This window comes from Colobus angolensis, unplaced genomic scaffold (assembly GCF_000951035.1).
Source record: "Colobus angolensis palliatus isolate OR3802 unplaced genomic scaffold, Cang.pa_1.0 Scaffold203, whole genome shotgun sequence".
NCBI lineage: Eukaryota > Metazoa > Chordata > Mammalia > Primates > Cercopithecidae > Colobus > Colobus angolensis.
This window is the reverse complement of record NW_012115189.1, coordinates 1700184-1723063: the sequence shown is the minus strand read 5'-3', so window position 1 is coordinate 1723063 and position 22880 is coordinate 1700184. Positions and strand designations below refer to the sequence as shown.

Sequence of the window (22880 nt, the reverse complement as noted above, 5' to 3'; positions counted from 1 at the left end):
CCAGGGAGGCGGAGGTTGCAGTGAGCCAAGATCTCACCACTGCCCTCCAGCCTGGGTGACAGAGTGAGACTCTGTCTCAAACAAACAAAAAAAAGAAAAGAAATATTGAGGAGAGCCTCAAGATTTTTCTGGCCTACAAATCTGAAATTCTTCGTATTCAGTTTGCTTAAAACAAAGGGAATCTCTATTGCTTTGCCATAATAAATTCAGGTTTCCTTTACAGTATGTAACTAAGCCTACCTGTTCTGTATTTCTGACTTTATTCCAGAATGTTTATAAGTGCCAGGAGAATTAAGAAATACTATTTTTGTTAACATGGTTTAATTAATATAATGAATTACTTTACTCTGATCTAATTCTGTCGATTTTATTTTCTATCTACTATCTGATGGTAGTAAACAGAATTAACAACTTTATTATAAGCCAGTGGCTATCAAGTCTGTGGATTTCACACTGACCAATATTACAACTCCTCAGACATAGTGGGAAAATAAATATTGCTTAAAAAAATTTTTTTTTAAGTGTAAAGAATGAACATACAGGGACTAGTTTAATGAACCCTATGTGTGCCCATCACTCACCATCATCTATATGGGTCCAGTTGTTTGTTTGTTTGTTTGAGATGGAGTCTTGCTCTGTCATTCAGGCTGGAGTGCAATGGCAGAATCATGGCTTACTGCAGCCTCGATCTCCCAGGTTCAAGCTATCCTCCCATCTCAGCCTGCCAATTAGCTGGGACCAGAAGTGCGGGCCACCACACTTGGCTAATTTTTTAAATTTTCTGTAGAGACAGTGTCCCCCTACGTTGCCCAGGCTAGTCTTGAACTCCTCAGTTCAAGTAATTCTCCCACCTCAGCCTTCCACACTAGAATTATAGGCATGAGCCAGTGTGTTGGGCTCTCCTCATCCACAGTTGTTTATTTTGATATCTACTGCTTTTCATAGCCTAGATGTTTTGCCTTTTTAAAGGTTTTTTTTTTAAATTTGTTTTTCTATTATAAAAGCAAAACAGATAATCTTCTTAAGGAAATTCAGGAAAATACAGAAGAATAAGAAAAGATAAAAGCCCCCAATAGTCTTACTATAGTAAGACAACTGATTTTAGCAAGTTGATGTACTTTTTACTTTTTTCTTGTCTTTAAAAAGACATAGCTATAAAACTGCATAGAAAAATGTAAGATTTTTGAATCCTTTTCCTGACATTCTTTTTTTAAATGACTATCTCTTTTAACAGTGTTGTAACATTCCCTTGATAGACATTTAGATTGTTTTCATTTTTTAATATAAATTTTTTTTCTTAGAGATTGGGGTCTTGCTATGTTGTCTAAGCTGGTCTTGAACTCCTGAGCTCAAGCAGTCCTCCTGCCTTGGCCTCCCAAAGTGCTGGAATTACAGGCATGAGCCACTGTACCTGCCCAAAGTATAATACATAATAGGCAGCTGGTTGATGTATTAAGGCTCAGGAAAATTCTTAATGGTAATTGTAGACTAGGTTTTTAAATGTGATATTAACCAGAAGTCACACAGGAATTTTTAGTTATTTCCCTGAGTTTCATAAGTGTTAATGAAGGAAATAATTTGTGCCTCCTCAAAAATAAGTCTTTTCATTCCAGTGACAGATGGGCTGGATAAATAATGTTTCAACCCTCTTACTCTGCCTATCGAGTCTCATTCTCTAGTCCAGAAGATAAATTAATGTGAATAGTTATAGTAGATGCTTATATGTTAATTTAAAAAAATTTTTTTGCACCTTGAACTATTTCAAACCTACAGAAAAATTCATAGAGAATGATGTAATGAGTACTCTCATGGTCACTTTCTAAGCTGTCAAGTCCTTTTTCCAAAGTTACTTCAAGTCTTATTTTGTAGGGAAAGGGAGGGCTTTTGATTTTTATTAAGCATTACAGATAATGTTGAAATCACTGAAATGTGTTTGTTTGACTTCATTCCCTACCCTGCTTTCCTAGAGAGAACTGATCTCATGATGCAAATGATTTATTTTCACTAATCAGTTGCTTTGTGTTTCTTTGTTTTTGTATTGTTTTTTCACCTACTCAATGAAAAGAATAAACGGCATTGTCTGTCTCTTTAATGAACTGCTGAGTGTTAAGAATAATATTCTTCTTTTTCTCATGTCGAAACTCAAATTACAACATTTAAAAAATACATTATTTGGAGGTCAGTGGAAGGGTTTAAATGAAGCATACCTTTGGAGTAGTAGAGGAAGCATTGTAGAAGAGGTCAAGAGACCTGGGCTCTTTTCTCAATCTGTGTTTATTTCAGAAGGATTTTAAAGGAGACATTTAGCTTGCCAGACATCAGTTTTCATGTCTATAAAATAAGGTGACTGCTCTACCTGTTTCACAGAGATACCATAAAGCTACATTTGGGTAATAGAAGAAGAAGAATTTTTTGAGACGGGGTCTTGCTCTGTCACCCAGGCTGGAATGCAGTGGCACGATCTTGGCTCACTGCAACCTCTGCCTCCCGGGTTCAAGCAGTTCTCGTGCCTCAGCCTCCTGAGTAGCTGGTGTGCGCCCCCATGCCCAGCTAATTTTTGTGTTTTTAGTAGAGATGGGGTTTCTCCATGTTGGCCAGGCTGGTCTCAAACTCCTGACCTTAGGTGATCCACCTGCCTCAGCCTCCGAAAGTGCTGGGATTACAGGCGTGAGCCATCGCACCTGGCCAGAAGAGGAAGAATTTTATAAGACAATAAGAAAAATATTCTAAATAAATACTAGGTTATTTCTAATTTTCTTGCTTTTAATTTTTTTTTTAATTTATTTTATTTTATTTACTTTTTTGAGATGGAGCTTCGCTCTTGTCACCCAGGCTGGAGTGCAGTGGCATAATCTTGGCTCACTGCAATCTCCAGCTCCAAGAGTCAAGCGATTCCCCTGCCTCAGTCTCCCAAGCACCTGGGACTTTAGGTACACACCACCATGCCTGGCTAATTTGTGTGTGTGTGTGTGTATTTTTAGTAGAGATGGGGTTTCACCATGTGGCCACGCTGGTCAAGAACTCCTGGCCTCAGGTGATCTGCCTGCCTTGGCCTCCTAAAGTGCTGAGATTACAGGCATGAGCCACCGCTCCTGGCCCCTTGCTTTTAATTTTGAAAGTACACAGAACACCTTCTTCTGGTAAAGGTATGTCTCAATAGAGAACTCATAGTGATTAGTCTTTGTTACACAACTAATTCTTTTAAGGTAACAGGTCTATCTCCTTCCAATGTCTGTCTTTAGAGAAGTAGCTGATTTTCAGCTTTCTGTGGATTCTTTGTTGGAAGAAGACAATGACCATTCAAGACCAGATATTCAAGTTCAAGCCAAGAGACTAGCAGAGAAGGTACTTTAGCACTATTATCTTTTTGACATTGTAATAAACTTGTTATTTAAAAAAAAATACTCTGCAGGCTATCTCAGCCATAATAGTGAATTTAATAGTGTTTCTTTGTTCAAGGCATCTTGTGTAATATAATTTAAATTCATTTTAGCCACATACTGTAAGGTTATAATGATTTTTCAAATTAGTTATAAAGCATTCCTCTTGAGCTGACATTGTTCAATTTTTTGATTAACCACTTACAGGAAGACTGAAGTGTTAATTAAATTTACACATTGAATCTGGATGGACTTTTGAATTTAGGAGAACAAGCTTGATAAATGAGAGCAGTGAGTTGCAATTTTTAAAATTAGTTTCTGAAAAGATGAACATTAAAATATGAGAAGAATTGATTAGATGTAAATAGAATCATGATTACAGAGAAGAGGTGGTTAGATGATTATAATAAGCCTCTTTCATTTCTAAGTTCTCTGATGGGTTTGATATCTAAAAGAGGAATTGAAAGGATTATAAGGAATTACTAAATATAAATTGTTAGTGTAATTCCCTCAGAAAAGGCAGATATGTTGGACAAGCATATTAACATATGTCACAGAGGCAGTGTCTGGGAACTCTAAAGAATTGGAACAATGAAAGTCACTATCATAGAAAAAGATGCTTATTTACAGGATGAGTATGATAAAGGAGGATTGGTAGCTTAGTAAATATTTATTTGATCAGAAAATCACTCCCAGATATTTACCAGGAATAGAATTATTCAAAATATAATATGTATTTCCTTTTCCCCATTTCTTGTGAGTTCTTAAAAATAAAGACTAGTTGCTCTTTAGTGACAGCAGATAATCTCTTCAAGTTCCATAGGTTTTTCATGAGATGGGTTCAAACATCTAATAGGTTAAAAAGTGAAGGCATATGCATAAGATGAACTATCTAAATTACATCTTATCTGCTGGTGCAGGTGCTTTAGCTTAGACCCTGACAGAACGTCATGTTCTGTGGCTCCCATGAAAGCTAGGTGAGATAAAAAGTGTTCATTGTATGTCAGAGTAGGTGGAATATGGGTAGAGTGATTTTTCTTACTTGTTAAAAGGTGAATTTGAGGGGAGGGAAAGGGAATGAGGAGGGGAGAGAGTAAATACAGAATAGTATGTTAATTGGGAAAAGAAGAGAATGTGTTTACTTAAATAGAATTATGGAACTAAAGAGATTGCCTAAGAACTAGGACCCGATATAGGGACTAGGAAAGATGACTTACTTGTGTCTTTGTAAGCCAAAAATAGTATTAGAACTACATATCTCATTAGGCCTATTATATAACATACCTACTTTGTGCGATTTGTTCTTTTCAGCTAAGATGTGATACAGTGGTGAGTGCAATCAGTACTGGTCAAAGGACTGTAAATTTCAAAATAAACAGAGAGCTCTTAACAAAGGTAAGAATAAGTTAATATCCAGCCATTGTGCTTTCATTCTCTTTGCTTCAGCCACAGTGGTCTTCCTCCAGTTCTTTAATTCATTATACCTCCTCTAGCCTGAAAACCTTTGCACACACTGATCCATAACTTGGGGAGTGCCACCCCAAGTTAACACCTGCTCATCCTTTAAATCTTGATATTTATTTGGCAGTACGTTTCTGACCCCTTCATTTATATGCTCTCGTAGCACTGTACAGTCATATACCACATAATGACATTTCATACACAATGTGTATAGATGATGGTCCCATAAGACAATATCATATTTTTTCTGTGTTTAGATATATTTAGGTGTGCAGACACTATTGCATACAGTATTCAGTACAGTAACATGCTATACAGGTTTGTAGCCTAGGAACAATAGGCTATAGCATACAGCCTAGGTGTGTAGTAGACTATATCATCTAAGTTTGTATAAGCACTTGGGAGGCTGAGGCAGGAGGATCACTTGAGCCTGGGAGTTCGAGACCACTCCTGGCAGCATAGCGAGACCTTGTCTCTACAAAAAAAATTAAAAAATTAGCCACACATGGTAGTTTGCACCTGCAGTCCCAGCTGCTCTGGAGGCTGAGGTGGGAGGATCGCTTGAGCCTGGGAGGTTGAGGTTGCAGTGAGCTGTGATTGTGCCATTGCACTCCAACCTAGGTGACAGAGCAAGACCTTGTCTCAAAAATTTCAGTGGCCATGAATTTTCAAGCTTTATTTCAATTAACAAACTAAAGAATTTTTTCCGATTTGAGGATACCCATTAGCTCACTTATTAAAAATATTCCCAAATCCTTCTCAATTGACAATGCAGGGACAAGGGTCAGGGCTTTGAAGTCCAGCTACTCTTTCGCATATGGGAATTCTTCCGTATTGCAGCCTTGAGGATCTGAATCTTAGTGGGAATTTGATTAAAGGAGCAAGCAGACTGCTTACAGTTGCCCTGCTTAGTGTCACAGTAAAGCCAGATCCTAGAGCAGTGAGCACTCATGTTCAGAAAAGGACTATTGGATGTACCTCTACTGTGTGTTACAATTTTAGTGATAATTCTTTTTTACTCAAAACTTAATTTATTCTACATTTGGCTGTCAACCTAAAAGGAGGAAACTGAGGCAAAATTAATATAAGTAGAGAGTTTACTTGGGCCAAGCTTGAGGATTGCAGCTGAGGAGCACAGATTCAAGTTGCCCTGAATATACCCTTTGATTCGCAGCAGTTACAAGTGGATTTTTAAAGGGAAAGAAGAGGGAGTTTGAGTTGTTAACCAGAATTTACATTAAAATAATGTAAACTATTGATAGGCTGTATATTTTTCTTTGTATCACAAATTCCAGTAACATGAAGATAACGTGTGAGGCAGCTAGTTGGGAACAAAAATCACATAAAACAATTGTCCCCAGCCATAGGAGGGAGAGTTTGTGCATAACTGATGTCTGATAGGCATGTCTTTCTGGGCCTGCATACCTCACATAGCTGAGATTACTCTGAGCTATTTGTCTTTTCTCAAGCTTATAGCATCTGTTTTTCTCACATATTGGATCTCTAGTTTTATAATTTTAACTGTTTTACAGTCCATTTTTTAATAAGTAGGATAATACTCTAAAATAATGATTAAAAGTAAATACATAAATCACTAACGTAGTCACTGATAATGAAGTATTATATAGTGTACATAATTGGATGTGCTATACTTTTATACAACTGGCAGTGCAGTAAGTTGGTTTACACTATAATTTTTAGGTCTCAGATGGTGATCATTTGCATGGTTTTTTTTGAGATGGAGTTTTGCTCTTGTTGCCCAGGCTGGAGTGCAGTGGCACGATCTTGGCTTACTGTAACCTCCACCTCCCAGGTTCAAGCGATCCTCCTGCCTCAGCCTCCCCGGGTAGCTGGGATTACAGGCCTTTGCCACCATGCCTGGCTAATTTTGTATTTTTAGTAGAGATGGGGTTTCTCCATGTTGGTCAGGCTGGTCTTGAACTCCCAACCTCAGGTGATCCGCCCACCTCACCCTCCCAAAGTGCTGGGATTACAGGCATGAGCCACCACGCCTGGCCATCATTTGCATGTTTAATGGATTTTTCAGATCCAATCAAGAAAAAAAATTCAACTCTTGTTAGGACCAACAAAGAATTAATACAGCTTTGCTTGAGAAGTAACCATAATGGCATTGCGAAGAATTGTCACTTTGGTACCAAACTTCCACCTGTCAGTAGCTTGCAGTACTTTCAAGAGAAACTGTAACTTCAATTAATATTTAATTGTTAAAAGGGAAAAAAGAAAGTATGATCTAAACCAAATAGAAAAAATGCAAACAAAACCCTGTTTTCTTAGGGATGCTTCAAAAACACAATGGATAACATCATTTTATTTCACACTTTTCAATTTGCCAAGTTAAACTTTGCATGTTTTACCAAAAGTAAAAGAAAAAGATACTCATTTAAATGGCTCTAGTTCTGCTCCAGTGGCTGCATCTATTTCACTAATAGACGTTTTTCTCATGGGTAGTGGATGCATTCAAGTCACGTGTAGTTTCCGTAAATAGGAATGAATGATTTTAAGCACTTTTCAACTGTTGACCAAAGAATTAACAGGTAGGGTAGTAGTGATAACTTCCTTAGACATAGGGAGGTGAGTGATAGCTTCCTTGGTAGTCCTGATCAGAGCCATAAAGAAATAATTAACCAACAAAGAGTTAGATAAAATAACAAAACTTGTCCACAGGAAAAGACAATGGTGATAGACAAAGAGAAAGTACCAGTTAATTGGAATATTCACTAATGGCTAAGCATTCCAAAAAGTGAAACCTTTGAAAGATTTCATTCTAATTAAAAGCCTTTTATGCACCAGTATTTACATTACTGAATACAACTTACGTTTAAACATACATACTGATAAATAGATGGGCCTCTAGCTTATTCATCTGTTAGAATATCTGGGAACATTTGTAACTCACTGACATTCTGCAGTTAAAAGCTTTCATTTGATTTAATAAATCTCCTGCTTATTATTTGCCAGAGTCTAAATTACTGAGATCTAAAGATAAAGTGGCTTGGATCTCGACCTCAAGGAGCTTGCAATGTAAAAGAAAAGCATTAAAAAAACCTCAGTGTAACGTGTAATGGAAACGATAATGTGACGAGTGTTATAGTGGTGGCATATTTAAGATGCAACCTTAGTGTAAAAAAGAGTACATATATGTGTATCTTGAGGAAAGGACATAACCTTGAATTGAAATGAAGATTAAAAATATATTTGGGAGATACAAGAACAGGCATTCCAGGCAGAGGGGATGGCTTGGGACAGAGTACAGATAGTCAGAAACATGGCATCATCTGGAAATTAGCAGATAGTTGAGAGTATGGTTTGCACATAGATGGCATGGGGGAGGATAAGAAATTAGTGTGAAAGGCCTTCTGTTCTTTGCATAAGAGTTTCAGCTTTTTCCTATGAGTCATCATTTTCCATGTTATGTGTATCACAGGCAGCATGTATGATGATTTTTGGTAGTACAGCAGTGAAATTTATTTCATTTTAATAGATATTTATTGGCAGAAAAACCTAACACTTCGAACTTGTGATTTTTATGGATATTAGAATGTGCCTTTTTTTTTTTTCCTGTTTTTTTGAGATAGGGTCTTGCTTTGTCACCCAGGGTGGAAAGCAGTGGTGTGATCATAGCTTATTGCAGTCCCAACCTCCTGGGCTCAAGCGATCCTCCCGCCTCAGCCTCCAGAGCAGCTAGGACTAACAAGCGCAAGCCTCCATGCCCAGGCAGTTTTAAAAATTTTTTAATAGAGATGGGGTCTTGCACAGGCTGGTCTTACACTCCTGCCCTCAAGTGATCGTCCTGCCTGGGCCTCCCAAGCATGAGCCACCATGCCCAGCCTATGGTATGCCTTTAAACAAATAAATTTCGAAAAAGTTCAAAAAAAAAAAACCAAAAGTGATAGGCGTGTGTCAAGTAAAAGTCAGATTGGAAATTGATAAATATATTTTTAAATTTCTTTTTTTTTTTTCTTTTAGAGATGGAGTCTCTGTCACTCAGGTTGGTGTATAGCATCATCATCGTAGCTTACTGCAGGGCTTGACCTGCTGGGCTCAAGTAATCCTCCCGTTTCAGCCTCCAAAAGTAGCTGGGAATACAGCCACAGGCCACCGCACTTGGCTACTTTTTAAAAAATTTTCAGTGACGGGGTCTTGCTATGTTGTCCAGACTGATCTCAAACTCCTGGCCTCCAGCAGTCCTCCCAGCTCAGCCTCCCAAATTGTTGGGATTGCAGGTGTGAGGCACTATACCTAGTTGATAAAATCTCTTAAACCGTTCGAATCATTGAAGGGTTTGAGTAAAATAGACTCAGTTATATGTGTATGCTATGTAAAAAGGTAGTTAGGTGTTATTGTTTTATTATATAGTCATGTGTTGCTTAACAATGGGATGCATTCATAGAAATGTGTCCATAGGTGATTTTGTTATTAAGGGACATCATAGTGTACTTACCCAAACCTAGATGATAAAACCGACTACAGAGACCTAGGCTATAAACTTGTAAATCATGTAAATACCAAATACAGTATTTGTGCAATTGTGACACAGTGATATTTGTATCTTAACATATCTAAACATAGGAAAGGTACAGTAAAAATACAGTATTAAATATAAAAGATGCTATACCTGTATTGGGCATTTACTGTGAATGGAGCTTGCAGGACTGGAAGCTGCTCTGGGTGAGTGAGTGATGAGTGCATGTGAAGGCCTCGAACATTACTGTACACTACTGTAGACATTACAAACACTGTACACTTAGGTTACAATGGGTTATAAAAACATATTTTTCCTTGTACCATAACTTCAGAATAAAATAACAAAAATTTAAAGAAATATTTTTCTTGGCTCGACGTGGTGACTCACGCCTGTAATTCCAGCACTTTGAGAGGCTGAGGCAGGAGGATCACTTGAGCCCAGGAGTGTTGGGGCTGCAATGAGCTAGGATCACACTGCTGTACACCAGCCTGAGTGACAGAGCGAGACCCTGTCTCTATTTTTTTTTTTTCTTTGAGACAGTTTCGCTCTTGTTGCCCAGGCTAGAGTGCAATGGCACAACCTCAGCTCCCACCTCCGCCCCCCAGGTTCAAGTGATTCTCCTGCCTCAGCCTCCCAAGTAGCTGGGATTACAGGTGCCCACCACCATGCCTGAGTAGAGACTCTATCTCTAAAAAATAAATATTTTTCTTTCTTCTATAATAAATTAACCTTAGCTGACTGTAACATTTTTATTCTAGAAACTTTTTCATTTTTTAAACTTTTTTCTTCTATTTGTTTTTCTTTATATCTCAGCTTAATTTTTTAACTTTTGAACTCTTTTGTAATAACAGCTTAAAACAAACACATTATACAACTGTACAAAAATATATCCTTATTCTGTAAGCTTTTTCTAATTTTTTTAATTTACTTTTTAGATTTTTTTGTTAAAAGCTAAGACACAAACACATTAGCCTCAGCCTACACAGGGTCAAGATCATCAATATCACTGTCTTCACCTCCACATCTTGTCCCACTGGAAAGTCTTCGGGGGCAATAACACACATGAAGCTGTCATCTTCTGTGATGACAGTGCCTTCTGGAGTATCTCCTAAAGGACCTGTCTGAGGCAGTTTTACAGTTAATTGTTTTTAGTAAGTATAAGGAGTACACTTTAAAATTATGATTCAAAAATATAGTAGATTAAATACATAAATCAGTACAGTCCTTTATTATTATCAAGTATTATGTGGTGTACATAATTGTATGTGCTATACTTTTATATGACTGGCAGCCTAGCCTAGTAGTTTTTTTTACATCAGCATCACCACAAACATGTGAGTACTGCATTGCACTAGGCATTATGACCTGCTGCAACATTGCTGGGTGATAAGAATTTCTCAGCTCTGTTACAGTCTTAATGGGATCACCATTGTATATATGTGGTTCATCATTGACTGACACGTTGTTATTTGGTGCGTTACTGTAGGTGTTGTTTTTGCAGTGGTATAGCTGACAGATGAGGACCTAAACCAGGGTAGAAGAACCAGTTATTAAATAACTGTAACGATATTTAGGAGATAATACACACAGGACCTGGTGATTAACAAGTGACTAATTACAGAGGTTGAGGGAATAAGGTAAATGTTGGGGACTCCTAGGTTTCTGAGTAGGTTAGTTGGGTGAGTGGTAGTGCAGTTTGTGGAAATAGACAGTGGTGGAAGAACAAGTGTATTTTCTGTGAAATGCATGAGAAGCATATCCAATCAGTCTGTAGCACTAGAGAGATTAAGTAGTTAGAAGTAATTAGTATTTGAAGTCTTTTTTTTTTTTTTTTTGAAATGGAGTTTCGCTCATGTTGCCCATGCTGGAGTGCAGCAGTGTGATCTCGGCTCATTGCAACTCCCATCTCCCGGGTTCAAGCGATTCTCCTGCCTCAGCCTTCCAAGTAGCTGGGGTTACAGGCGTCTACCACCATACCCGGCTAATTTTTTGTATTTTTAGTAGAGACAGGGTTCACCATGTTGATCAGGCTGGTTTTGAACTCCTGACCTCAGGTGATCCATCTGCCTCAGCCTCCCAAAGTGCTGGGATTACAGATGTGAGCCACCAGGCCCGGCCAAGTATTTGAAGTCTTAAGGTGACCTGAAAGTGTAAAATAAAAAGCTAGAAGCAAGAATGGAACACAGAGTGCAGAGTCAAGGGCAGATGGTTGAAGAAGAGCCTACAAAGGAAATTGAGAAGCAAAAGTTGAGAGAATGGTGTCTTTACAACCAAGGAAGGAGGATAGTTGCAAGAAGGGAGTAGTCACCAGCTAAGATGATGTTTGAAAAGTGGTTATTCCTGAGGAAGGAGGGAAGGAATTAGGATAAGGACAGATGATCGAGAGGGACTTCAGCCTTATCTTAAATGTTCAATTTTTAAAAAATTATTAACGTTGCCTTTTTGTTGTTTGTGCCAGGTAAATCAGTAGATAGAGAGTTATTGTCAAAGATAATTCTAACTTACTGTGATTAACTGTTGTGGAGTCTGCCATTCATTACATAAAAAGAAGAAGTGAAAGATTTGTAGACTTTCCGCTTAGAATAATCTGAATCTGGATTTCTTACTGATGTATTCTTTTCATATATATTCTTGGACTAATAATACTGGGTCTCTAGTTTATGACAGACAATATTCTGTATACTGTCTATATATTGTATTAATTCTTTATCTGTTTCTTATTACACAATGTGAATCAAGAGAATATTATTTTCTCTATGTCCTTGTGCACATACATACAATTTCTGATCCTTAGTTTTGGATCCATTAAATGGTAAATGTTGCCCATCTTTAAGATTATGAGACTTAAAGACAATGGGTACGGTAGAAGCAGCTAATCTTGGACCCAGCACTTTATGCTTCTTAAATGTCAATTGTTAGGTACTGGCTGCTGCTCCCTTCTCTGCTTGTTCCATTTAGAGACCATTTTAACCAACTCTTTGATAATAAACATAAATGTTTATTTCACAACATAAACCACATTTTTAAGACTCAAGATGCATTTTGGGGCCAGGCGTGGTGGCTCACGCCTATAATCCCAGCACTCTGGGAGGCTAAGGTGTGAGGATCTGTTGAACCCAGGAATTCAAGACCAGCCTGGGCAACAAAGCGAGAGACTCTGTCTATAAAAATTTTTAAAAAAATTTTTTTTTTTTTTTTTTTTTTGAGATGGAGTCTTGCTCTGTCACCTAGGCTGGAATGCAGTGGTGCGATCTTGGCTCACTGCAACCTCCGCTTCCTGGGTTCAAGCGATTCTCCTGCCTCAGCCTCCCAAGTAGCTGGGACTACAGGTACATGCCACCATGTCTGCTTAATTTTCTTTTTTTTTTTTTGTATTTTTTTAGTAGAGATGGGGTTTTACCATGTTTGATCATGTCTTGATCTCCTGACCTCCTGATCTCCTGATCCACCTGCCTCAGCCTCCCAAAGTGTTAGAATTACAGGCGTGAGCCACTGTGCCCTTCCAAAAAAAATTTTTGTTTAATTAGCTGAGTGTGGTAGCATGTACCTGTAGTCCCAGCTACTCTGGAGGCTGAGGTGGTAGGATTGCTTAGGTAGGAAGATCGCTTGAGTCTGATTGAGGCTTCAGTGAGCCCTGATTGTGCCACTGCACTTCAGTCTGGGAGACAGAGTAAAGCCCTGTCTCAAAAATGTAAAAATAAAAGTAAAATATAGATGCAGTTGGGGAAAGAAAACCAACTGATACGAGTAAACAAAAGTTCATCACCATTAACAAAAAATAAAATGAATTTTGTGAATTATATACCATAGTTCTATGTTAATAACTAAAAACTAACCTGGAATATGTTTGGGAAGTTTCTGTGGGATTTCCTTGTTTCTTATTTGTGTAGCCAATAGGCATTATACATTTTTGTCTTTTTCCTACCATTACTTGTAGTTTTTAATATCACAAAAACTGCAGCATGCAGCAGTTAACAGGTTAGCTGTGAAGTTGCAAAAGTTCTTTTCTGCACAACTTAACCCCTCAGTACTTTTCTTTCTTTATTTGTTAAAATAGTTCTTATCTGTAAGGCTGTCGTGAGGAGTAAGTAAGTTAATGCATATAAAATGCTTGAAACAGTGGCTGGCAAATCGTATGAACTCAATAAGTATTAGATGGTGCTTCTGGTTTTGTTGTTCATATTTACTGTGGGACTTTTGGCGGTTACTTAACTTCACCAAACTTCAGTTTCCTTCTCTGTAAAATACTTACATAACTGGTTACTGTAAGAATAAATAGACATGGAGTGTAAAAGGGCACAGAATCTCTGTAAGTGTTAAGTTACTACTATGACTAGCATTAGTAACATGAAAAGTGGTGCTGGAGGTAGTGCCACTGAGGATTCTATGAAAATCTCAGTTCCATAAATTAGAATGAACAAATTGGCAATATTTAATTCTCAGCAACAGAGTAATTAAAAGCATTGTAATTTTTGTTCATTAAATTATACTCCTTTAATTTTCAGACAGTGCTACAACAAGTAATTGAAGATGGCTCAAAATATGGATTAAAAAGTGAACTTTTCTCTGGTCTTCCCCGGAAGAAGATTGTGGTTGAATTCAGGTGAGGGTGCACCCCTTTTATGTGTTGCTTAATGAAGTTGACTAGGCAGAGGAGTGTTATTACCATCATCATTTGGGGTCTTAATAAATAACATATGGAGAACTTGAAAACCAGTGCAGTTATATTATTTCTTGAAATCACAGTGAATCAATCATTGAACTATGAATAAAAACATATTTTTGGACCTCTAAAAAATGTCTAATAATAAAATTTTTTTTTTTTTTTAGTATTAACAGTTCCTTTTTTGGAAGAACTAGTTATTCACTTTAATAGACTCTTAAGGCAGAGGTAATTGTTACTGCCGTATTAGGAATTTTAAAGTGGCCAGGCATGGTGGCTCAGCCTGTAATCCTAGCACTTTGGAAGGCAAGGTGGGAGGATCACTTGAGGCCAAGAGTTCGAGACCAGCCTGGGCAACATAGTGAGACCCCACCTCTTAAAAAAAAATAGAAAAAGTAGTTGTACATGGTGTCACACTCCCGTAGTGACAGCTACTTGGGAGGCTGAGGAGGAAGGATGGCTTGAGCCTAGGAATTCAAGGTTACAGTGAGCTGGGATTGTCACTGCACTCTAGCTCAGGTGAGACACACCAAGACCCTGTGTCAACAAAAAAAATTTTTTTAAGTAATTTGATTACCAGAGAAACAAGTCTTTTAGTATTTGTAATAAATGTATTTTTTAATCACCAGAAAAATAGCTTGAAGTTTTAATGTGCCTCTAAATAGTCTTCATAGAACTTTCTAACATGCTGTCAGTATAACTGTCTGGTATTTGGACTGTTTGAGGTAACCAAGAGAGAAAAGGGAACACTAAAAACTAATACTTTCATTGTACAGCTGACAGACTGACAACCGTAGGAAATTATCAGAGATGTTGCATTTGTCTTCCTAAAGCTGAAGAACAGTCTTGATGAACTGTTTTTCTACTTAGAAAGATAGAACTTGCTAAGAGCCTTTTGTCTTCTTAAGTATTTATGTCTGTGGAAGATTTTTTTTTTTTTTTTTTGAGACGGAGTCTGGCTCTGTCGCCCAGGCTGGGGTGCAGTGGCCAGATCTCAGCTCACTGCAAGCTCCGCCTCCTGGGTTTACGCCATTCTCCTGCCTCAGCCTCCCGAGTAGCTGGAACTATAGGCGCCCGCCACCTCGCCTGGCTAGTTTTTTGTATTTTTTAGTAGAGACGGGGTTTCACTGTGTCCACCAGGATGGTCTCGATCTCCTGACCTCGTGATCCGCCCGTCTTGGCCTCCCAAAGTGCTGAGATTACAGGCTTGAGCCACCGCGCCTGGCCGTCTGTGGAAGGTTTTAAAAAATCGATATGGGAAGTATTATGTTCACTAACTCATTATTGCAGTTTATGATAATAGCCTTTAAACTTAGTTATGATTAGCACCTGTACAGTCAGTGAAAGAGCGGGTTTTACGCATGTGTACTGTCTCTGCCACTCACTTGTCTTCTTAAAAAAGACAGACCCTCTAAGACCAAACTCATGAATTTATGATAAGGACCAATTACTGAGTAAGCTTCTGCTCCTATGGAGTAGACACTTATGAATGACTCTTGTACTGCAGTACACCACAATTATGATATTTAAAGTTGAGTTTAAATATTTGTTGCATCACAAAGAGTAGAGGGACTTCCTACAGTCATCCTCATACCACAGAGGAACTACACTAAGGCCATCTCTTAAGGAAATTTGCCTGTTTTATCTTCTCTTGAATAAGAAACCACTGCAAACCTTAATGTAGGGATTGTTAAACCTCAGCCCATAAGCAACATCCAGTTTGCCCCTTTTGTTTTTGCAAATAAAATTTTGTTGGAACACAGCCATGCACATTTGTTTACATCATCTACATTGGCTGCTTTCATATTGCAATGGCAGTTGAACAGAGCAGAGCTGAGTTGAATAGTTGTGACAGATCAGATGGTCCAGAAGCCTATTAAAGTATTTACTATTTGGCTGTTTAAGAAAAAGAATTGCCAGCTTCTGATTAGTGTCTTAACATCCATTTTGGTACTTATGACACCATGTATGAGGAAATGGGGAGAGAGGAGTATTTCAGGCCAGTGGTTCTTCTATTTGCCTGAGGTCATTTATGTAACTGTGGTCATCTGGAGACTCTTGGGGCTAGAAATCAAAAGTGGCTCATTTACTTCTCTGGCCAGGCATCTGTCTCTCCCACCACATTGTTTCTCCAACAGGGTAGCAAGACCTCTTTACAGAGGTACTCAAGGCTCTAAGATAGTGAAAACCTCTAATCTTGGAACAGGCATGGCATCATCAGTTTTGTCACTTTCTGCTGATGAAAGCAAGTCACAAGATCACCCCAGATTCAAGGAAAGAAAAATAGAGTACATCTCTTAATGGTGAGAGAAGCAAAGAATTTGTGATCATCTTTGATTATTTTCATTCATGTCTTTAAATTAATGGACATACTGCTTTCTTCACTGGGGAGGCACTTCATTACCATATTACTCTTAAACCCCTTTCAATTACCTAACCGGCAAGTAAAGGAAAATCAATAGGGAGGCAATATATTACCTGTTGCCATACATTCATCCTTTTAAGTAATGCCATTATAAGTTTCCTAAAACTTGAAAAGTTGCCACCATTACTTACCTTCTTTTGCATTTTTTTTTTCCACCTTCACCATCCTTTTACTCCAACTAAGTTCTAGAAATACTGTGGCATCAGTCTTCCTTACTCATTGATTCCCTGGCTTTCCTCTTAAGTTTTGGTTTCCCATATACTGCTCCTTTTTGTTTATGCTTTTAAGAAGTATCTAAAAATAACCTGTTCTATGCAAGTTGTATTCTGTAGGCTTTTTGTATGGCAGTTAATTTGCTTATGGATTTGCTTCTCTTAGCCTTTTTCTAAAGCAGTTAAGGAAGGCTGGAATTTAAATGAGTGTCTGAATGCTGTTGAAGGCAGAGCCTGTCTATCTCCTAGCAGCCATCTTTGCTCTCTGACAGTTTACATGTGGCATTGTTGTGAGACCATTGCTTCTCTCTCCCTTAGAGGTTTTCCAGATGCTGCAGTTCTTGCTGTTGTGATTTCAAAGTAGAGACAAAATAGGTGGAGACAGGATCAAAATTGATAGAGAACATTTTTCTTGGATTTCTTCTGAAAATGAGAGAGATAGGAGAAGAGAATTTTTAAAATATGCACGCATGTCGTAGGATCAAGTTTTTAAATCGTAGTACTCTGAAGGGCTTTGGAGACAAAGGCTTTGGAGACAAGGCTTTGGAGACAAACCAGAATTAAGCTCTAGTTTTACCACTTTTAACCAAAAATGTTCAATTTTTTTAATAATTGATAATATAAAAGATAATTTATCTTTTTTTAATATTGAAAAACTTATGAAATTTTCAAACCTTCACAAAACAGGGAACAGTATAATTAACCCCTATATGTTCGTTTCATATATTTAAGAGTCATCAAGATATTGCCACATTTGCTTCATCATCTCTCTTTGTTGTCCCAGTTCCCTCATCTGTAAAATAAAAGTTAAGAGTACCTTACCTCACAGCACATACGAGTATTAAATGAGTTAATACACGTGAAGTATGTGCAGCTGTGCCTGTCAGGTAGTGAGTGCTCTGGAAGCATTTGCTATGTTAAATGATTGATTACAACTTCTTGAGCACGCACGGGAGTGATAAATGTGTTGATTGGGAATTTGGAGTGGTGAGTCACATTCCAATTGTTAGAGGTTTTATGCATAATTATTTTTCCTTTTTTTTTTTTTGTTTTTAATTTTACAGACAGAGTCTCACTCTGTCACCCAGGCTGAAGTGCAATCATCATAGTTCACTATAACTTTGAACTCCTGGGCCCAAGCTATCCTGCTTTAGCCTTCCATGTAGCTAGGACTACAAGCATGCACCACCACACCCTACTAATTTATTTTAATTTATTTATTTTTTTTTTTTGAGACAGAGTTTTGCTCTTGTCACCCAGGCTAGAGGGCAATGAATGTCGTGATCTTGGCTCACTGCAACCTCTGCCTCCCAGGTTCAAGCCATTCTCCTGCCTCAGCCTCCCAAATAGCTGGGATTACAGTCATGCACCACCATGCCCTGCTAATTTTTTGTATTTTTAGTGAAGTAAGGGTTTCACCATGTTGATCAGGATGGTCTAGAACTCCTGGCCTCAAGTGATCCATCCTCCTCGGCCTAAGAAAGTGCTGGGATTACAGGTGTGAGCCACCACACCCAGCTACCTGACTAGTTTTTTGAAAAAAAATTCTGTAGAGACAGTGTCTTGATATGTTGCCCAGGCTAGTCTCAAACCCCTGGCCTCAAGCAGTCTTCCCACCTCAGCCTCTCAAAGTGCTGAGAGTACAGGCGTGAGCCATTGTGCTGGGGGTATTTTTACATTTTTAAATTTTGATTTCTGATACAGTAAATAGTAGCAGATATTACCTATATGAAAAATATTTCTTTGAGGCCCTCAGTGATTTTTAAGAGGGTAAAGGATTTGCACTAAACTTAGTAATTTGTGTTGGTTTTATCAATCCTTAAATGTATCCACTTCGTAAGTATACCACTTACGTGAATGCTATTAGTTCAGGAGTCACAGGATCAATTTCATTAACATAATGTCAAAATTTTGAGTTCTAATTTATCTTTGCTGTAAATTTTTGACTTTTAACTTATCTTTGCCCTAATACCAAAGGCATTACTCCACAGTTTTGTCCAAGTATGGAGGCATAACCTAGTTGATTCTTAGAAGTCTTAATTCTTAGAATAGAGAAATAACTTTTCCCTTTTTTTTTTTGCAGTTCACCTAATGTTGCCAAAAAATTTCATGTTGGACATTTGCGTTCTACCATCATAGGTAAGTGTTTAGTTTCACATAAAATACTAAACGTGCCTTTGAGGAAGTATTTGATAGTTCAATTTAATGGTTTAATGCTTAAATAACAAAAGAACAAAAAACAAAAAGTTTAAATTTATATGAGCCTCATGCTAATTCAATATTACATGAAATGGACAACATTGGTTAATAACGATGGAAACAGAAAATTCATTTCAAAACCAAAGATTCACTGAGAAACTAATTTTAACTGCTATCTATGTTATGATTTTTAACTTTCTAAAAGTAAGTATAAATATGGAGAAGACCTCAAAGATACAAAAGTAAAAATAGTTATGTGGGGATATATAACCCTTCAAATTTTTTTGCTCATATATTTTGTGGTTTTTTTGTTGCCCAGGGCGGAGTGCAGTGGTATAATCTCAGCTCAGTGCAACCTCTGTCTCCTAGGTTCAAAAGATTCTCCTCCCTCAACCTCCCAAGTAGCTGGGATTACAGGCATGCGTCACCATGCCTGGCTAATTTTTGTATTTTTAGTAGAGACAGTGTTTCACCATGTTGCCCGGGCTGGTCTCAAACTCCTGACCTCAAGTGATCTGCCCACCTCGACCTCTCAAAGTGCTGGGATTACAGGCGTGAGCCACCACGCTCTGCCTATTCATATATTTTGTTTATATAAAATACATAACAATTTTTGTCAAAATTATAAAGTACAAATAACAATTTTTGTTAAAAATTCACTTCAGTCATGTGAGCACTTAGTAGAATGTTCAAGACTGGAAATGAGAACAAGACTATTTCTGGCCGGGCGCAGTGGCTCACACCTGTAGTCCCAGCACTTTGGGAGGCTAAAGCAGGCAGATCATTTAAGATCAGGAGTTCGAGACCAGCCTGGCCAACATGGCGAAACCCCATCTTTATTAAAAATACAAAAAATCAGCCAGTGTGGTGGTGTGCACCTGTAATCCCAGCTACTCAGGAGGCTGAAGTGGGAGAATTGCCTGAACCCCGGAGGCGGAGGTTGTGGTGAGCTGCACACCACTGCACTGCAGCCTGGGCGACAGCTGGATTCTGTCTCAAAAAACAACAAAAGAAGACTATTTCAATAAATAGAGATTACTATGTAGTACTTCATAGTTGTAATGCTTCAGTGTATAATTAACAATTTTCATTTATTTAACACGTGTCATGCAGCAGGTGAATTTAAAAACTGAAATTAAAATTATATAATATTGGAATTGGAAGGGACTTTGGAGTTTATCTCAATCTAATCTCACTTCCAATGTAGAAATCTGTCCTATTGCATGCTTAAGAGAAAGTTGTTTAACCTGTGCTTCAATACTTTTCAGAATTGGAGAAATTAGTACTTGTGGCATAGATTGTTGTGGGGTCAGCTCTCATTGTTCTTGGGCAGCATTTTAAGAGAAGAAATGACAGGACTTGATGAAAAAGTATAAGAAATATACAATATAAGAAAAGCTATGTGAGTAAGTCAAAAGTATAGGAGTGAGTAAATGATGGGTAGGGTATGATAAAGTTGTTTTCACAGTTGAGGGAAATATTTGGACCAGTTAGAGATAATATTTGAGAACTTACCATGCTGTGTCTTCATGTATTATATAATTCAATTTTATAACAACCCAGTTTGGTAAATACTATTAACTCTGGTTTATGGATGAAGAAATTCAGCTACCAAAAGTAACTTTCCCAAGATTCCAAAGTATTGTAGCCAGGATTTGAAATTAGGCAGTCTAATTCCAGAAGTCTAGGTTCAGACATTTAATTGGATTTTTAATTGGATTTGTGATATAACAAGGGGCTAAGAAAAAAAAAATAAGAATATGCTATCTTTGTACCAGCTGGAAAAACTGGGGTTCCAATTGCTGGGACTTTACAGATTGGGAAAGTCTAGAAGTAGGGAAGCTGGAAAGAAGATAGCTGCAGTAGTTTAAGACAGGTATGGATATTGGTGAGGGTTTATTTGCAAAAAACTAAATCCATTCTTAGTAAAGGCAGGAGAGGATTTGTTATAGGATATTGAATAGTTTACAAAGTTGTTGGGAGGGCTGCAGAAGCTTTGGATTAAGCTGACATAAATAACTCCCAAAACTGCGCTATAGAACTTTGTCATCAAGGGAGCTCTTGCCTCTTCTGCAGTCACTTCCACTGCTGTAGAACCATGCTGCCACTGCCGTGGTCAAGAAAATGCCACTACTCCTGCCATGCCATCTAGAATCCATACAGTCTTAAGAGGCAGCCCCATATACTTTCAGTTTCTTTGGTGGCCATCATGGAATACTAGGACCTCCGTTCATGGTGTCACATAAAAACAAAGCCGCCACAACTGTGCTTGTCATAAAAAAATAGAAATAACTCCCCTTCTAAATCTTACATAAACTGTATCTGATTGCCCAAACCTAGAAGACTTCTGGAACTCTAATAAAAAGAGACTCTGGGATTTGTACTTTTTAGGTTTTCAGCCTCGGCAGTAGATGAGGGCACAAAAGAAGGAAAGCGGAATAGATGTTGAGTGTGAAACCAGCATCAGCAGTATGGGAAAGTGAAGGCTTTAGATTATTACATGCTGTTAGGGAGCAGGCATGCAGAGGGTAGATGTTAGTGATTAAAAGGAGATAGAATGAGCTATTTAGAAAACACAAAAAGGGAAAATACAGCAGTGAGGCTTCGGTTCTTAGGACACAGACAAATATATTTCTTGTTAATTACTGGGATTTTTTTCTCTCCTTGAAATTGACTAGAATAGCAATTACTCTAATGTGTTCTAAAATCCTATTAATGATGTTGATGAAAATTCTGTTACTGTGAAATGTGCGATTCTTTGGAATAACTGCCCTACAAGTAATTTCCTACTCCCTTTCCATAACATATATGAAAACACAATGGTGAATATTTTGGTGAAAAACAGTGAGTTGGTAAATTTTGTGAAAAGAATTTTTTACTTATGCTTTGATAATAGAGAAGTACATGGTTCTTATGTCAAAAATGGATAACAAGAATGAGAAACTATACTTTATTGATTACTAGGAAATTTTATAGCAAATCTCAAAGAAGCTTTAGGACATCAAGTAATAAGAATAAATTACCTTGGCGATTGGGGCATGCAGTTTGGTAAGTACGTTTGAGATTTTGTTTTTCATTTCATTGTAAAATTCAATTTTTAAAAACTTTGATCTTCTGGACGGAATATAGGCAGAATCCCGTTGGATGAAGTAGTATGTCCTACCTATTTTTTTTTTCCTAATGGCTTTTTTGCATAAAATCTTCTATTTACTTGAGTAATTCTCACCACACAAGTTACCTTTGGGGAAGGTAACTTCACACATTCAAAGAAGACCTGGGCCAGGCATGGTATTTCACTCCTGTAGTGGCCAACATTTTGGGAGGCCAAGACGGGTGGATCACTTGAGTCCAGGAATTTGAGACCAGCCTGAGCAACATGGTGAAACCCTGTCTTTACAAAATACAAAAAAATTAGCTGGACATGGTGGCATGCCCTTGTATTCCTGCTACTCGGAAGGCTGAGGTAAGAGGATCGTGTTAGCCCTGGAGGTCAAGGCTGCAGTCCACTGAACTTCAGTGTGGGTGGCAGAGCAGGACCCTGTCTGAAAAAACAAAACCCCAGAGTAAAACCTGATGTAAGCTTTTGTGGTTTTAATAAAGAGGAATTGCCTGCTTTTATTAGTTAAACGTAGAAGTGACTATACAGGGAAGAAGTAAGTCTAACTGTGTACACCGTTTTCAACCACAGCCCTGCCATTTTTCAATCTAAGGACATCCAGCCTCCCTGGGCCATCCTACATGAAGTAGGATCCACTATTATACCATAGCCAGTGGCCCAGAAGATAAGCAAAGGGTGATACTTTGGCTTCCCCTTTAACTGTACAGTGAGGGGCAGGAGTGGGGTGGGGAAAGTCCAGAAGGAAAAGAGAAAAAGAGAGGAGTGCGATCCAAACAGTTAAGTACTACCACAAATTATCTTTCATATAATGAGTTTACTCAGAACCATTCCTAACTCATGTAAACCAGTAATCAAGGTGTGAGAAGGCAAGGTAAGTGAAGTTGTTATGGTAGTGAAAGACAGGGTAGATTGTGAGATACAAACTTTTTTTTTTTT

At 38.0% G+C, this 22880-nt stretch overlaps 1 protein-coding gene across 1 annotated transcript in view; it reads left to right on the top strand.

Moving 5' to 3' along the window:
• Positions 1-22880, top strand: part of RARS2 (arginyl-tRNA synthetase 2, mitochondrial) — a 74149-nt gene that overhangs the window by 19094 nt on the left and 32175 nt on the right. Inside the window, exons 3-7 of the mRNA XM_011941951.1 lie at positions 3243-3345; positions 4692-4775; positions 13833-13930; positions 18711-18766; positions 21791-21874. Coding sequence (XP_011797341.1) covers positions 3243-3345; positions 4692-4775; positions 13833-13930; positions 18711-18766; positions 21791-21874 — 425 coding nt within the window. The remainder of the gene's footprint in view (positions 1-3242; positions 3346-4691; positions 4776-13832; positions 13931-18710; positions 18767-21790; positions 21875-22880) is intronic.